This window comes from Nicotiana tomentosiformis, chromosome 5, assembly GCF_000390325.3.
Source record: "Nicotiana tomentosiformis chromosome 5, ASM39032v3, whole genome shotgun sequence".
NCBI lineage: Eukaryota > Viridiplantae > Streptophyta > Magnoliopsida > Solanales > Solanaceae > Nicotiana > Nicotiana tomentosiformis.
In genome coordinates, this window is record NC_090816.1 from 126,103,445 (window position 1) to 126,121,520 (window position 18,076).

Consider the following 18,076-nt stretch of genomic DNA (forward strand, 5'->3'; position numbering starts at 1 on the left):
TAAAGACACTAAACTGACCATATCACAAGGCTAAACATAAGAGCAGATATTTTATCTTTATTATGATAAATAAGGATAGGGCATTAGAACAGAACCATGGCCAAATATTATACAGGATATTTACATATAAATAAGATCTATATTGTACAGAGTGCAACAAACACCCCTGTCAAATGATCTACTCTGCCAGCCAAGTAAAAACCTAACTACATTGACCATCAAAACATGACTGTAAAGAATGAACTATAGCAAGAGTAGACCACAAACAGACCCAATGACTAACTACTACAAATACATATTTCTGTTTACCAACTTTTTATGTTATACCCTACCAAACGTATCAGATTCAAAAGTCCGATTTCATAAGCTGCATTCGTGGCTTTATTGTGACATCGTCAAAGGGTATCACTTGCTCTACATGGACGTAATCTCTTGTTTTAAGAACCTGCAATAAACACACACGTACACACAAGGTGATTTAAATTGCACTTGCAAACAGAGGAAAAGGGCAGTAACAAATGTTCTAGGAAAAAGACAAATGATACAGGCGTTACATACCAAAGCTTCAAAAAACATCCTCGACGCCTCCTTTCGCGTTTTACCAACTAACAGACTGTCCATGGAGAGAGATTTCCTCCCACGCTCAGATTCCTTAATAAACAAGGTTTGGAGGTACTTGGAAACAGCCCTAAGTAAACAAACATCATTGTGAAAGCCGCCGAAATATTAGTTCATAAACAATAGCATCTAGCTACAAGCTTCTCAAGGAAAATATTAAGATAAAATTAGAAAAATAACAGACCCTATCTATAGGCAAAAGGAAAGGAAGCCAAAGCCTTAGAACTAATATCCCTGTTAAAAATTTCATCAAGTATGTATCACATTCCTATCATGTAAAGTTTCTAATTTTTATTCACAGAGTATATGCAGCTTCCTTAATCATTCCGGACTTAGAATTCACAAATTAGTAATAGGATGTTATGGTGGGGTGGGGGGGTTAAAGCCCCATTTATTGAGAGATCGGCAACATAGAAAATCACAAGTCCCACTAGCATCATTAAAACTCTCATCGAACAACCTTGGACACAACTGACCTAAGATGCTGGTTTAGCTACTGCTTATCAGACCGAGCTTTATTGATCCACTATCTTAATATGCCACATCTGTTAGTTGGCAGAAAAGACTAACTAAACCATTCTGCGGGACTAAAAGAAGAGGGATAGTTGAATCAGAGCAAGAAGGCAAGATATGGGGTAGTTCATCCGGTACTCTACACGTGGATTACTTCCTTCAATGTCAATACTTGTCAAGAAGAAAAAAAGGAAAAAGAAAAGACGAAATGCACCATTTAAGACATAAAAGAACGACTCACAAGTTTCGTCAAAATATACGGTGAGAGCAACAAGGAAGAGAAAAAGAAGGAAAAACAAGCAAGAAGCAGGAATTTAAAGAGGTCCTTTCCCGAACACATTTCTGTTCTGAAAATATTGAGCTTCTTGGGTTACTTGACAATTTTGTATTTTTGCCCTTGCTAGATTAAGGAGCGAAAAAAGCAGGCAGGCAAGGAGGGTAAATTTGCCTAAAATGTCACTCAGTTTGTGCAGCCCTGTTAAAGCAGCAGAATAACAGGAAACAAAAGCACAAGCTACACACCTAGTACGAGAAGACCATCCACTGTTCTCGGTGATACGGGTGACATCAGCATCAGGTACATAATCATCAACTGCCTCGGCTTCTTCATCATCATCATCGAAGTTCAAAAACCCTAGATACCAACAACAATGATAAACCAGAGCTAAGTGCATGGAATCACAAACACCTTTGAGAAATCTTGCAAAAACTTCCAAATAAACTTACATTAACGAAGTTGGCACCTTGGTTGGTTGTTGTTAGTCAAGTATTAATAGTTATCTTAGGTGAAATATAGCATTGGTCTCCCATCTCTCATAAATACAGCTATATACATTGTAAATTGTTCCTATAAACGGATTCCGAGTTAAGACATTAGTCTTCAGACATCTCTCAAACTCTTCTAATTGTGTCACTTATTTCTTCACATATTTAAATGCAACAGGGACAAAGAGGAGTCGTTAAGGAGAGACCTTCAAAACAATTTTACAACAAATAACATCAAACCAAATGCAGACTTTGGCAATGCCATCATCGAATTTACATTACCATTAGAAAATTCAGATACAAAGTTCTGAAATCCATTAAGTAACCAAACATGCCTTCTGTTATTGCAAATTCAAAACTATTTTCATACTACTCCAGTTTGACATTGTTTGATTTTCTTTCTTTTGAGGCAATTGGAAGTCTTCAGGTCTTACAAAGTTGCAGGTCAGGGAAAACAAACCTGTATCATCTCCAGCAGCTGAATAATCTAGATCCTGCAGAAAATACAACAAATGAGAAAAGCACAATTCAGCAGAGAGCAGATATCAAAGAAAATCTCTTCATTAAAGCAAAGAAAAACAGCATCATTTCAAGCCCATTTCAACAAAAGCAACCAGCTGACAAAGAATCTAGTAGTTTGGAAAAGCAAAACAGCGCAAGACTAAAGGGAACATCCAGCGTACATTTCATCTAAATGATGACAAAGTTTCTCATACATATTGCGCTACCCAAAAAGGTTTACCAATCACTTATAGCCAAGACTATAAATTATCCAACTTACAGATTCTTTACGAAACTCTAATTAGTTCCTTGTCAGCACAAATTTGTGATGCCCTACAGTTAGTAGTGATACTTCATGTAATAGGTTAGTTAGCAAAATTAGTTACGATGAGCATATTGATGTTTTCTGTACTCAACTTTCTTACAAAATTCAATAGAAGCTATATTTTAAGAGTACTGCAGTTTTGCAGTTCATAATTGTCTTTTTAAGGCCTAAATTTCAGCGGTCGCATTTTACTACCTTGATATCTCAAAACTATCTATAACAATCTAGAAGTGATCCTGGGCATTTCTATCAAGTACATCAAAACAGAACAAATAATGTTGTTATATATATATATACACACACACACACACACACACACACACAGAGTACTGAAACTATAGAAAACGAGAGCACATGGAAACACGAAACTTAGCAAAACTTACATTAAGGTCCCCCCGATTGGCATCAGAGAAATCTGCAGCCACCGTATTGTAGGAGAAATCTTCTTCTTTACATGGATATTGTCCAGCTCCTATGGAATGATCCAGCATATAATCCATTTCTTCATATACAATATCCCTGTTAGGTTGGTCAGTTCCTATAACATTATCAGCAAAGCTCTGGTTGTCATTCTCTGCTACAATATTTTCTACATTAGTTGCATCTTTAGCTGTAGCACTGTCTTGGGCAGCATCCAGTAGAACTGCATTGCCTATCATATTTTCAGTTCCAGTTCCAGCTTCAGAAGTAAAGCAGTTGTTTTCTGGCCACTCACTACCATCCACTAGGTTTTCATCGTTCAAATTTTCCAGAGCCTTATCAACTTGAGCAGCCAGTGTATGATTAGGTGGCCCACAAGATACTTCCGCTAAAATAAAAGCATCTTCCTTTCCAGACTCATTAAACGAATCGTCCAGAGGTAGACCTGCTATTACATCACCATCGCCACCTAACCCGCCATTATTATGACATGAAAATAATTCTTCAGCAGCAGAGGCGATATTTGTTGCTTCAGCTGCCTGAAAACCTGAAAGGCAAGTTCCCTGTGGTCCTACTTCTGCTGCATTGTCTGAAGGTTCAAGATTAAAGTCATTGGGCACCGCAGCATCAGTGATGGTGTCCAGCCGCAGTTGAGAGGCATCACTATTTAAATGTCGGCCATGCTCATCAACTTCCTTGTTCTCAGTTGGAACAGTAGCCTCAACAGCTCCTAATATGCTATCATCTCTAGCTACATACCATTCATTGCTTCCTTCTATTCCACTATCTCTTTCAACATGTGGTTCATTGAACACCATGGCACGTTGTTCGTCCAAATTCGAGATGGGATTTTCAGCATACTCAGCAGTTATCTGTTGATGTTGTTGCTCCAAATTTGAGATGGGGTTTTCAGCATACTCAGCAGTTACCTGTTGATGCTGTTCCTTCAAATTTGAGATGGAATTTTCAGCATACACAGCAGTTAGCTGTGGGTCAACCGCCATCCCAGTATGAGAACAGCTAACATCACTAGAAGAGACCTTAACTGTACTCAAGTCAAATTTTTGCTTATGTAAAGAAGCCAATTCCACTGACATATCTGCATCAAAATCAAATTCAGTCAATATGATGAGCTAGTATCCATTACAGGAAAGGCCATTGGTATTATGCAGCACCGGAAACAAAGTTAAGAGGAAGGCAATAATGTAACTTCTCCTAACATGAAACAATTAGCAAATGAACTTTAACACTTACAAAACATGTGCTCGTACTTTGAGGGTGTCTTCAGAAAAGCTATCTGACACTCTGACAGCACTTGACATAGAGTCTAACTATACTTATTTGCCAAACACATAAGTTTAACAGTTCCACAGTGTACATCCCAGTAGAGAGATGTTAAATTAATCAATGGAAACGAATCTCCAAGGAACTTGAAGTGTAACTAGATCATATAAGCACTTTGACAAATTAAAAACAGACAATATGTCATCTTTTATAATGTTCTCAGTTATTGATCCACAACAAAAACAATTGCATGATTCAACAAATAAGGAGAAAATCAAATTGCCATCAGTAGTGTCTAGGACAGTATCCCAACCTACACTATGTCTCTATTCAGTATCCCTAAGAAATCACTGCAACATTTGGATAGGTTAAGGAGAAACTTCCTTTGGAAAGGTAATAGTGAAGATCACAAGTTTCATCTGGTTAAGTGGGCCAAGGTCACACAGCCTAAGACTATGGGTGGTCTGGGCATCAGAAACTTAGCTGTTCATAATAAATGTATGCTGTTGAAATGGCTATGGAGATATAGTCAAGAAGGGCCAGCATTATGGAAGGAAATAGTGACTGCTAAACATGGATCACTCGATCACTGGTGTACTAAAACCTCAAGAGCACCACATGGTGTTGGTCCTTGGAAGAACATCAGCAAATTATGGGAAGAGTTCTCCAAAAATTGCAACCTCAGATTTGGGAAAGGACAGCACATCAAATTCTGGAAGGATAAATGGCTTGGTGCCACACCATTGCAGGAGGAATATCCCAACCTATTCACATGTTTGACCCAAAACAACTTAGCTAGAAGATCTTTCCACTTGGCAAACAGATGCCACATGTGCATGCAAAATGAAGAAACAACCAGGCACCTTCTACTACGCTGCCCAGTTTCAGCAGATCTATGGAACATGTTTTTGTCTCTTTTTGGAATGGACTGGGTAATGCCTGGGAGTTTAAAGGAAGCCTTTTTGAACTGGAACAGTTGGAAAGTTGGTACAACCATCAAGAAAATCTGGAAACTAATCCCTTTCTGTATTTTTTGGTGTATTTGGAATGAGAGATAGGAGATGTTTTGATGGAATAGCAACTCCAAACCATTTCCTTAAGGCTAAATGTCTTTTACTTTTGTACAGTTGGAGCACCTTAACACCTGTATAATCCCCTGACAAGTTTTTGGACATTGTTAGCTGTTTAACATTAGTATAGGACTCTTTGTACTGAAGCTAACAAATCTTTTATATCTATATTTCTGCATCTTCTTGATGCCATTTATAATATCTCTTACTTTATCAAAAAAAAAGGAGGAGATAATCAAATAGCAGAATGTGTAGAGTCGTATGTCGAACCCACCAGTTAATACCGCTTCTTTGAAAATTTCATCTTCCAACAACTGCTTCTTGATTGCTGCGATTTCAGCATGTGTGCAAGGAGCTTTCTTCCTTATGCGGCGTATGTCCCCGGCATGTATCAACTGTTGTCTTATCATACTATCACAAATGCAAATATGCTTTATCAGTCAGTTAAAGGGTGAGGCCAGTCAAGCTATTCAACAAAAACCAATTTTTCAGTTCATCGAGGAATAACTTATCAGGAAAAAGTATATAAGGCAGAAATGACAAAACAAAAACTAACTATTTGGAGTGACAGCACCTAACTGAATTGGCCATCATTCAGATCCCACATCAGTTCACTACTAGATAGCAAACACTGGAATAGCCACTAGAAGGGTCAGCTATTGGCATGCCGATAAGACGCAGAAACGAAAAAAAGAGAGTCAGTTCTTTTTTTAAAATGTAAAAGATAATCAATTCTCTTTCCTTTCTTTTTTTTTTGGGGGGGGGGGGGGGGGGGGTTAACTATGGTGTTCGAGCCAGCTTGCGCACCTCGACTATTCCACCATGTACCTACATCCTCCCACCACAACAGGCACCAGAAAACTCTGCCCACCAATACTTAGGCATAGATGGGAATAAATCACTTAGCTTTTTTGTCTCTACTGGGATTTGAACCCTGGTCTCCCATGGTCTTTATTCCAGCTTCATCGACCACTAAGCCACAACCTTGGTTGCACAAATGGAAATGATGGAAAAATGTGTTAAGAGGTATATCTTCGATCCAACCAAGAACCAACTTGATTATAAGAGGATCTGTTGAGGATCATTAAGAAGTATTAGGTTGTTCTATTTGTCACCGATATTTTTTTTAACAGCACTGATAAAGTATAGAACGAGAACCAGAGTGCTAGACTAGAAGTCATGATAACAGTTTCCAGATCGCTGAAACATTAAGGAATGGGTTACCCTAATAACAAGGGTTGTGTACTGAAAGTTGACTGAGAAAAAACAAAGAAACAAGACGAGGCGGCCACAACAAATGTGCAACATCGAAGCAAAGCCTATAAAAAGAAATGCCTTTGACCATTGGATCAGAGTAAGACCAGCACCTAAACTCTGGCACACACTAAAGAATTCAGTAATGCAAGAGCAGCTAGACCAAGATTTTATTACGCTACAGATGCAGATCTTATCGACGAGGATGTCGCGCACCGTATAGGGGTGGATTGGATGAAGTGGAGGTTAACATCTGGAGTCCTATGTGACAAGAAGGTGCCACTGAGGCTCAAAGGTAAGTTCTATAGAGCGGTGGTTAGACCAGCCATGTTGTATGGGGCAGAGTGTTGGCCGGTTAAAAATTCTCATATCCAGAAGATGAAAGTAGCAGAAATGAGGATATTGAGGTGGATGTGCGGGCATACTAGGATGGATAAAATTAGGAATGAAGATATTCGGTAGAAGGTGGGCCTGGCCCCGATGGATGACAAGATGCGGGAAGCTAGGCTCAAATGGTTCGGGCACGTGCGGAGGAGAAGTCTGAACGCCCCAATAAGGAGTTGTGAGTGGTTGGCTTTGACGAGTATGAGAAGGGGTAGAGGGCGGCCCAAGAAGTATTGGGGAGAGGTGATCAGGCAGGACATGGCGAGGCTTCAGATTTTCGAGGACATGACCCTTGATAGGAAGGTGTGGAGGTCTAGCATTAGGGTTGTAGGTTAGGAGGTAGTGGAACTCTTTTCTACTTCGTACCGGGGACCCTGATAAGGTTGTGTCCTAGAATGAAGATAAAATTAGGAATGAAGTTATTGGTACGGATCCATTTATAATTGTTTAAATACCAAGATACATTTTTATTCCTTCCATATGGTTTAATCTGTGCTATATTTTGACCACAGGACAGGAAATACAAAATACCCGGTTTAGTGATATAAACTGATGAAAAACCAATACGTATTTGCAGGAAATGAAACAAAAATATACAGATGATGGAACATACTCTCCGTGCAAGACCATGATATCATCCATAAGAACATTCCTCCTTTTACTGGCACTCATTCGGGCAGCAGATCGAGGACGTTTGCTTGATGTTTTCTCAGAAGGTGGAGGAGTAGGCTTAAGCTTCAGTGCTGAAGATCTTCTTCCAGCTGAAATGGTAATGAAGATTGTTACAACTAATAAGGTCTAAACTCAAGCACAAAGTTAATTTCATCTGTCCCCTGTTATGTAAGCTGACAAGGTTACTTCTTTTTTATAAGGATAATATTATGTCGAATGGAAGGATTGAACCTACGACCAGCTTACAAGGTTACTTTGACAGGCATATTATAAACATTACTCTTTGCAGAATTGTGGCAAATAATTTGAAGAGTGGGAATGCTTCACATGAATCAGAAAAGAGGATATATGCCATATTCTAAAGAAGATGAGCCAGAAATTTTCATTAAGATGAAAACTAGTCACCCTCCCATTTTATAAAGTCCGAGAGGAGAATTCTAATGTACCTAGGATAGAAGAAAGCAAATCATCATCATCAGGAATAAATCCTGCAGTCATTTTGGAACGGACCATCCTTGAAGATTCAACTGAGTTGAGACTCTGTTCTGTTAGTGTGCTCTCAGTGTAACTGCGCTTCCTTCCTGAAATGAATTTACCACTAGCATATGCTTCATCGATCCCCGCCAAGTAATCCGGTGTAGCCTCTGAAAAAATACTCCGAGGTAAATCAACAAGCCCTCCTGGCATTGATAGAATCTTTTCAGGAGGTGGCAAGGCAGAAGCAGCTGAACCGCTCATAATTTCCACGAGGCGATCTTCTAGAACGACAGTATCCGCTTGATTAGTTGATTTGTTAGATTCTTTTAAAATGTCTTCGCACGATACAGGTTCTTGCACGGGGTTCTCTTTTGAAATTTGTTCTAAATCACCTGCTGCATGACATGTTTCAACTGAAAGTGTAAGAGTACATTCGCAAACAATATTACAATAAAGCACACAGATTCCCAAGGAACCTAGAACTCTAGCAGAAATACCTGAAACATGTGATTCCTCCTCTTTAGAAGTTTCTGGTGGGTGGAAACCCGAAAAAGTAGATAGTGGCTCATGATTAATAACATGCTCAGACCTAGACATCGATGCATCAAGTTGAGCAGCATTACATCGACTCAGAACATGGACCTGGGCACCAATGGCATCTTCAGCAAAAACACTTTGTTCCAGACAATCAACAGTCTTTGGTGTCTCTAAGCAAGTTATATCTTGGGATTCACCAGCATCCAAATTTCCTGGAATTGCAACGTTATTTGAGACTGCCTCAGGTGATCTCTGATTACTAGGTGAAATATCTTCAGGAACAGGCTGGCCAATGCTACTTAAAGCAGAAACATCATGGCCAACTTTTGTGGTACTAATTCCATTTGGAAGTGGAGCGTCGTCGTGGAAGCCACCAGGGGTAGATACATCAACCTTGTCCATGCCAGAAAGCATGCACTGTGTGTTCCTCTCATTTGTTTGACAATCAGATGCAGCAATAATCTCATCTGCACATTCTCGTGCAGATGATTTTGAATTAGCCTGATGAACAGCAGCAGAGGATGGTCCAGATGCTACAGGGGGGTCACTTGACGTCACAGGATCAATTGCAACTTCACTTGGAGGCATCTGACCATCCGGCGCCAGTTGTTTGTCACACGTGTTGCCTAAATGGTAACCATTCTCCTCAGGAGCCATGAAGAGAACATTATCAGCATTAGAGCCATCAGTTAGTGCCTGATTTTCTAGAAGTTCACTCCCATTATTCACGTTATTTTCACAAGAGAGATTCTCTGAATTTCCTTTTACAGCATATTCCGTTAAATGACGATCTTCCAGTCCTAGATGGTCCTCGCATGCTGATGTTTCCTGAATGTTAGACAAGTTCGGTTCTTCCGCCAACCCAGGAGTGCATGGAGCATGATCCATGAAATCAGCATCGCCATCAACTCCATCAACCTGAAAGAAAAGGCCTTGATCATTCTAGCATAAGTATGCAAAGGTACATAAAATGAGATGTTTGACACACAAAACAACAAATAGTCGATAACCAGCTATTATATGGAATAAAGGACAGATAGACTAGTTACCATGCTCTCGGAATTTGCAGCCATCTCTTCATGGTGTTCTTCTTGTTTGAGTGGTGTCATTGGTTCAACGGATGCTAGAGGATCAGCACTAGAATCAGTAAATTTTTGTGTCAGATAGTCATATGATTTAAACTGCAATAATACAGAATTGCAGCCTGATGGATTGGCAATCAAAACACCTTTTATAGATGTTTGATCTGCCCCAACAGAACCCCAAGATAAGAAGTCAAGAGAGTCAGAAAAAAATTCAAAAGAAAAGAAGAACATCAAGCTGCATTTTTTTTGGCTCATTTCCCGCCAAGAATCCAACCAGACGTATTAGCCCTGGTATTCAATAACCCTATTTAGCACTAGATGGGTTCTGCATCAATTACTTAGTAAACCATCTTGGCAGTAGGGTACTCATACACTTGAAAGAATCTTAACTGCAGAGAGAAATGTGAATATAATAGATTTAAGGCGCAGTGAGCCTCTAGCAGATAAGATTTACAGAGTTTTGTAAACTAGATTGGACACCTTTCACCACAGTAATATCAACAAAATCACATTCCTTCTCCCCACTTACCGTTAAATCCAAGGGGATTTTAGAAACTTAACTAGATAAATGGAATGCAGTTATAATCAGGTATGAAATGGCTTGAATCTGTCACACAAAATGAGGGCATAACGGGAGGTAAAAAAAACCATATCATAGTTTTAAATTAGATGAAGCTCATAAGAAACTTATGACTGGGAACATTCTGCAGAAATATGTCCGATATATATATATATATATATATATATATATATATATATATATATATATATATGGCTTTAATCAGAAATATCCTTTTGGACATGGAGATGGGGGAATATTGTAAGAGGCAGCGTATAATTTGAGATCCACCTCACACTAGGATCTCCAGCAGCAGCAACCTTGTCCATAAATAATTCCTGTTTGCAATTAGAAGTCCAAAAATCAGAATGGAAGACAGATAAAATGACATAACACTATAATACATATTTCATCCTTTATCAAAAGGAAATACACATTTCTTCATAAAAGGAGCACTATATATATGACCAGTTCTAGCCATATGAAATAGGTTTCCTGCATCAATGGAGGACTACAGATTAACAGCTATCGGACATAATTCATGTAGAAAATATGCCATTAGTGACCATGAAGCTTGAACAAGATTTTTTTAGTTAGGAAGTTTCTCTTCTCATGACAGGATAAATAAAACTATATACACCATGACTGATTATTCTTCCCTTGAGATCCTCTAGAAAGAATTTTGTATATCCTCATAAAGATATACTTCTTTTTAAGTGTCTTTTTGTCCTGTAAGGCGAAGTGCTCAAGGCAAAAAAATACTTCACACAAGAAAATTAATTTGCAACATTGAACCAATAAAAAGAAAGGGGAAGGTAAAAGAAGGTAAAGAAAGGAAAAAAACAATAAAAAGAAAAGGGAAGGGAAGGGGAAAGAAGGTAAAAAGGAAAAAACAAAACATTGAGACACATGCACATACGTGGAGAAAACACTAAATTGAGATACATGCTACATGGAGAAATTAATATAAAATATTGAACCAATAAAAAGAAAAGGGAAGGGTAAAGAAGGTAAAAAAGGAAAAAATAAAACATTGAAACACATGCACATACATGGAGAAAACACTAAATTGGAGAAGCTGCAGTAAATCTATCCAATATTCCACAAAGCTCAACTGTTCTAGCACCATAGAAATAAATAAACACTTGAGAAACTTTCATTTAGAAGTAATACAACTTGATAAACTTACGGGTGCTTAACTAGAAACAAAATACCGGCTTTTTTTTTTATAAAAAATCATTCCCCACGAAAAGCAACCAAGTTCCTTTTCCCCAATGCACCCACAAGATAGCAAAAGGGGTGACATTCAGTGCTTTGGAAAAAATCATTTTCCATTCAATTGTTCTGCTCCTTATCCCTTTGGGAGTTGGAGCTTGTAGGTCCTCCACTTCCTAGAATGCACCTTCTACTTTCCATAGATTTCGCTATTCTATAATACCATTTTATCTCTAGCACTAAACTCTAAAAAGAAATTTCAAGGAACTCAACTAAACAAGACAGAGAGGTTGCATCAGAACATCAGTAGTTTCGGCACAGACAAACATGCAGGTAAAGAAAAAGAATAAGCAGAACTTGGAAGCATCCCATTTCCAAAGGAAAGAAAAGGGAAAAAACACACTATATCATGTTCAGTGAAGAGGTGCTTCCAATTGAACAAGTTTAGATTGTAAAACAGGATGAAGTCTTGTCTAAGTGGACAAAAATCAATCACGTTCCTGCTTCCTAGTAGCATCCAGGACTACAGAATATGGTCAAAAATCAATCCAACATTTGGAGATTACTCAAAATCAAAACAGCTTCAATAATCATATTGCTGAAAAGCTAAGATCTCAATTCCAGACCAGCTCCCCCCCCCCCCCCCCCCCCCCAAAAAAAAAAAAAAAGAAAGAGCTGCAGAATGCTTCCCGTCAAGAAGGCAAGAATAACAAGGAAAGGGAAGGCATTGGAATTAAGGTAAATGAAATAAAGCAACAAGATAACGCGAAGCTAAGAGGTGAAATAATAATATGATTTACCTCATCAAGGTCTAAACCAGAAGTGTCACCATCCCCAAATCTCTCTGAGCAAAAATCACCATGCAACATATGAGTATCAGTGAAATAACAAATCTAGAAATCAGTTATCCAAAGTAATAATTACCATCCAATCCAAACTTTGAAGTTGAGTAAACCACGCCCTCCATGTTATCTTGTAGTGTAATCTGCTCCCTTGAACTAACATGATGGTCCACATAATTACTGCAGAATTGACGTTGACTTTAGTATAAAAAATTGAGCTCTAAGTGGACCATAACACAATCTTCCACCAAAATAAGATTAATTGATGTAACAGGACGAGAAGAAAAAAGATAAGTACTTCAGACATCCTTTGCTATTTACTCCATCCTTATATCTCATTTACCAAAAAATTGAGCAACTCCCTCAGAGAGCAACTATATTACTCCCTCCATTTCAATTTATGTGAACATATTTGACTGGACACGGAATTTAAGAAAGAAATAAGGACTTTCAAAACGTGTGGTCCTAAACAAGCCATAACATTTGTATGGCTATAATTATTTTGCTCTAGTGGTGAGCACCATCCACTTCCAACCAAGAAGTTGTGAGTTCGAGTCACCCCAAGAGTAAGGTGGGGAGTTCTTGGAGGGAGAGAGCCGAGGGTCTATCGGAAACAGCCTCTCTACCCCAGGGTAGGGGTAAGATCTGCGTACAAACTACCCTCCCCAAACCCCACTAGTGGGATTATACTGGGTTGTTGTTGTGTTAAACATACCAGAGTATTTGTGCGGCTATAAAAGCTTCCTATTTAGGGTAGAATTGGAAGTGTAAGTTTAAATATTTCCAAATTCAGAAAGAGATCATTCTTTTTTGGAACGGACCAAAAACGAAATACATCCACGTAACTGGGAAACAAAGGGAGTATGTTGTATTCTCGCAAAAGCCATGACATGCAGCAAGCTAGAAATATAATAAAGAGACAAAAAAAGATAGACTGAAACTGACCCCTGAAAAGTGTCATTGTCTGGCAATTCAAAATCATCAAGTTCAAAAGTCTCTGGCAAGGTGATTGAGTGATAAGGAGCCTTAGATTCTTCAGGTGGTAAATCCACAGCGGTGGAGCGAAAAGCTTGCTTGACTTTTAGCAAAGCCTCACTGCAATCGTCGAATAGGTAACCCACCTTTCGAGAATATATCCTCACAACTCCAAGCAGAAGATGGCTAGATAACCGCAATGCAATTGGCACTTCAGGAAAAAGGATTGAGTCTGTTGCAGAAGAACAAAACAAGTTAAAAAACAAAAGGAAGAATACCTTTCGTGATTAAGCGACAAAAAAAAAATTAGTATTCAGAAGAAAGGGATGGAGATAAGATGACCTCAGGCTCTCAACCTAACAATTAGAAACATTGTTGAAAAAACACATTCATCCTATTTAAGCACGGCCTACGTTTCCTGTTTTTATTTTATTTTTTAACCAAAAGTTTCTTCAACAAGTTCTATGTAAAGTAGCTGTTCTCTTCAAAATATGACAGGCACAAAAGTCTGTTGGAACAAAAAGAACCAGACTATTCATATATTCAGATAGATATGGTAATAAGCAAGAACTTGCTGAAACTTGTATCAGTTGAGCCTTACAGAAGGGCGCTATTTTACTGTTAACTAGAGTTAATGAGCAGGATGTCACTTCTTTTACGATAGGTTAAGAACGGGTATGCGCTTTACTGCAGAAGCTCTGGTTTACTAGGTGCAGACTCTTGGTGCTTTCTAATATAACTACGTTGCATATCAGAAGCCAAAATAACTAATTAAAGAAGTGCAATACCAATGGTGATACAAGTTCATAGGCCACACAAATTTTGACCAGGTTGAAGAAACTTTGCTTTCCACATGCTTAAAAGTTAAAACCCTTAGAAAGAGGGTTTATAAGCTGCAAAATATTCCCTCCTTAAAAAATAGGCATAAACAGGTAAATCAAACGTAGAATTGGATAGTTCAAATTTCTTTCAAGCATTGCATTACATAACTCGAATCGCCTATATCTTCTTCAGATTTTGCAGCCTAAGGAGCACAAAATAGACTCAATACAAAGTTCCATGATATTAAATTTTTCATTTATTTTACATGTATGTTCAACTTGCCTCTTTGTGCAATATACTAAGAGGAAAAAGTAATTCACTAAAAGAAACTGGAAAGTATTTCTGCAAAGAAACCCAGAAAGAGCCAGAAGTAGAGCTTTCAATCTTTTTTGTGGTGAACTTTGTCACATCTTCATTGCTCCTTTGATATTTAAAGGTAAGTATCTTTATTAGAAGGAACGTCCAGTGGGAATGCGAGCCCAATACAAAGACCCAGAAAGATTCAAAGATCTCTTTTTCACTCCTCATAGTTGTATTTACTCCCCAAATTACTCCCTTGGTCCAAAGCATGACTGATTTTCTCTAATGACACATTTTCCTCCCTCCAACAATTCAAAAAACTATAAACTAGTAGTATTCATATTATTCCAAACTTTATGCAGTATCATTTTAGGTACCTATTCCATTTTGACATTTCTAATCATTACTCAGAATAGCTCTCAAACTGTCTAAAAACATTTACTCATACTCCAATAAGCCAATGTGATTCGTGCATCCAGGAATTGAAGATTTATAAAACTCAATTTGAGTGATGTAATTCTGGAATAGAAAGAGTATAATTCAAGTTCTCCTCTTACTTACAACCGACATAATTAGAACTTTATACATTTGAAAAGTTAAAATACTCAGATTTCTCAGATACAGATACATATTGGGTCTTTTTTTTAATAACCAGATATATGTTGAAGTCATTAAAGGTTGTATACAGTGAGGTTTTATATTCATATTTCTCTTCTCATCCCTTTTCGCTGCCTCTTCTTTTTTAATAAGTTCATTAACTCTCTCCTTTGTCATAAAGAGGGATGGAAGCATCCATGGACAAAGAGTTCCAATGAAAATATTTTGTATACCATTGCAGCGTGCAGATAGCTCACAAAGTCGAACAAGGAGAGTTTAACATCCTGGTACTAAGCCAACTTAAAAACATAATGAAACAACACAGAACAGCAACGCAGGAAATAATCAATTGCTAAAATTTCACTAAAATGAAAAAATGAGAGCAAGCACATTAGTCCACATTTAACAGAAGCATTGTGATTACCTATACACTTGAGATGTTAAAAAATGACAGTCAAGGACATTAAATGGCAGATCTTTTTTTATAAATGTGAAGTCAAGACCAACTTGCACGCACCTCGACTAATTCCACAAGGTATCTACTACCTCCGACCAGCAAAGGTACCGGGTAATTCTGCCCATCAAGATTTGGGCATATAGGAAGAAATCACCTAGTTTATTCTTGCTTCTGCTAGAATTTGAACCTAAGACGCATTAAATGGCAAATTTCCTTCTAGCTTAACCAATCAGGTAATCTAACCATCAAAATCCTATGAACTTGGATCAAATTTCAGTTAACCCCTAGAAAGGCACTTGGTCATAAAGTAGTTTTTTTTTATTTTATTTTTTTTGGGGGGGGGGGGGGGGGGGGAAGGAGGGAGGAGAGATAAGTGGTCTTAAAGTACTCTTCCTTCACCACCTTGTTTTTAGGCGAAGTTATTAAAAGTTCTAACACCATTAATCGATCCAGGATAATCTACCCGAACAAACTCTTGCACTTACTTCTACCATAAAAAAGAATCTCCACGCTTAGCACCAACATGAACACAAGAAGGATCCTTTTGTCCCACATATTAGAAGGCATTATATGCTTAGTTATTCAATAAACTATGAGATTTTGAGAGCATTAACGCAAGTGAACCACATTGCTCCTGTATATTTTGTTATTACTTTGTTATGTAAATGTATATTTTACAACATGAAATTCATCCAGAAAGCAAGTATTCCAAATACGGATAAATAATTAGGCAGCAAGTCACAGTAAGCAATTGAACAGGAAAATGAAAACAAGGAGAAAGTATCTAATCACAGATGGAAAACTGACCTACGGAAACGCCAATATCAGTATCAGCAACTTGATTCTTCCTAAGTTTCCTCTCCAGATGTGCTGCAATCCATATGGTTCCCAAAGGCCCCTTTTTGGCCAATATGAACTGTGAGTAAAACATTTCTCCAAAAGAACTTCAAATTCTTCTTCTACACATACACAAATAGAATCCACAAACACCCTATTATACAACCCTAACTCCAAATCCAAAAACCCTAACTTTTTTCCCAAATCTCAATCAGGACCTGAAAAACCTACAACCAAAGAAAACCCCATCTTTACTATAAACAACATAACAAAAACTTCAATAACACACAACAATTAGCTTCAATCTACAAGAACCCATAAAATTTCCCAAACCCACAACTCAAATTACTGTGTTGGACTAAAAAGCTAGGGCTTTTCCAATAAAATTCACCAAATTCAAACTATAACCCCATCTTTACTATAAACAGCATAGCAAAAACTTCAATAACACAGCAATTAGCTTCAAATCTTCAATAATCCGTAAAATCTCCCAAAACCCACAACTCAAATTACTAGCTTGAACTAATAGGCTAGGGTTTTTCCAAGAAAAGACCCGAAATTTGAGAAACCCTAACTTTCCCTTACTTGGAAAAATTCAAGAATTCAGCTCAACCAATAATGAAATAGCAACTCCCAAAGCTAAGATCCAACTCCAAATCAGACTAAAAGTGGAATAATTAGCAGACAATTGATGAAATTAAAAGTGAATTTTTTTTGTGGGGGTGATTTGAACTGAAAGTGGGAAGCTGAGAATTTTGTCAATTTTTGAACTAACTCGTAGTTTTTGGACCAAAGCGCCTTCGAACTGAGAATAGTTGTTGTACTATTCATGTGTACTTCTGAGGGTTTAACAGAACCGTACGATCAGAGAGATCGGAAATGGACGGCTGGGATTTGAGTTGAAAGTCATCGTTACTTCTGTGAGAAGTGTACCACGTACGCTTTTTGTGTTGTGCTAATTATGTTGAAACTAAAATACTAATCTTTTGGGTTTGTTTGGTTTGCATTATATAAAATAATTATTTTTTGTATGAATTTTATACTATTATTTATTTCTTATAACTAATATAATGTTTGATTTTTTAATACAAAACCCACATGATTTGTCCTATGCGGAGTTTAATACTGGAAATCAAGTTGTTGTATTACTAAATTGTGATACTTTATATGAAAATCTTTTTATTGATTGTAATACATATATAGGAGTATGCAGAGACAAAAGATATACTTAAATTAGAAAATGCTTTTGTAATAATCCATGTATTATTATTCACCATATAACAATATATAATTATTGCACCGCATAAACACTCTATGCATTGTAATTATGCATAAATAAACTATAAACTCATACGATCTCCTGATTTTTTCTTATTTTGAAATTTACAACGTATTATGCTTTCAACACCGTAATGTGTTTAGCGCATACTATATTACTTTAAGGAAACCTATTCGAAATATTGAAGCTATTGTATTCAACAATTATAATGATATCAAATTTGTTAGGTTTGCCTTTGTAGCTCCTTTTGGATCTTTTCCTTAAGTCCTATTCTTTTCTCTTCGTTTT

General features: G+C 37.5%; 1 protein-coding gene across 2 annotated transcripts; it reads right to left on the reverse strand.

Moving 5' to 3' along the window:
- Nucleotides 1–37: 37 nt before the first annotated feature.
- On the reverse strand, nt 38–17,316 carry LOC104099449 (sister chromatid cohesion 1 protein 4). Of its 2 annotated transcripts, XM_070175315.1 has the most exons (16): nt 17,095–17,315; nt 16,480–16,736; nt 13,467–13,728; nt 12,604–12,701; nt 12,480–12,523; nt 10,756–10,802; nt 9,870–9,957; nt 8,781–9,738; nt 8,253–8,678; nt 7,748–7,895; nt 5,771–5,907; nt 3,106–4,241; nt 2,357–2,390; nt 1,654–1,765; nt 559–688; nt 38–445 (listed from the first exon to the last, which is right to left on the reverse strand). In XM_070175315.1, exons 2-16 carry the CDS (start codon nt 16,601–16,603, stop codon nt 347–349), a joined length of 3,843 nt encoding a protein of 1,280 aa, XP_070031416.1. In that variant the 5' UTR covers nt 16,604–16,736; nt 17,095–17,315; the 3' UTR covers nt 38–346. The 2 variants fall into 2 exon arrangements, with proteins under 2 accessions (XP_070031416.1, XP_070031417.1); XM_070175316.1 differs by having other exon boundaries at nt 8,253–8,675; nt 16,480–17,316.
- Nucleotides 17,317–18,076: the final 760 nt, after the last annotated feature.

Bases quoted from the DNA above. Each gene is read 5' to 3' on its own strand.
- LOC104099449 (XM_070175315.1), bottom strand. From the start codon at position 16,603: ATGTTTTACTCACAGTTCATATTGGCCAAAAAGGGGCCTTTGGGAACC. The intron at 2,391-3,105 runs GTAAGTTTTGCT...TATTTTCTGCAG, and splicing joins CCAATCGGGGGGACCTTAAT to GATCTAGATTATTCAGCTGC. The intron at 446-558 runs GTATGTAACGCC...TGTTTATTGCAG, and splicing joins GGATGTTTTTTGAAGCTTTG to GTTCTTAAAACAAGAGATTA.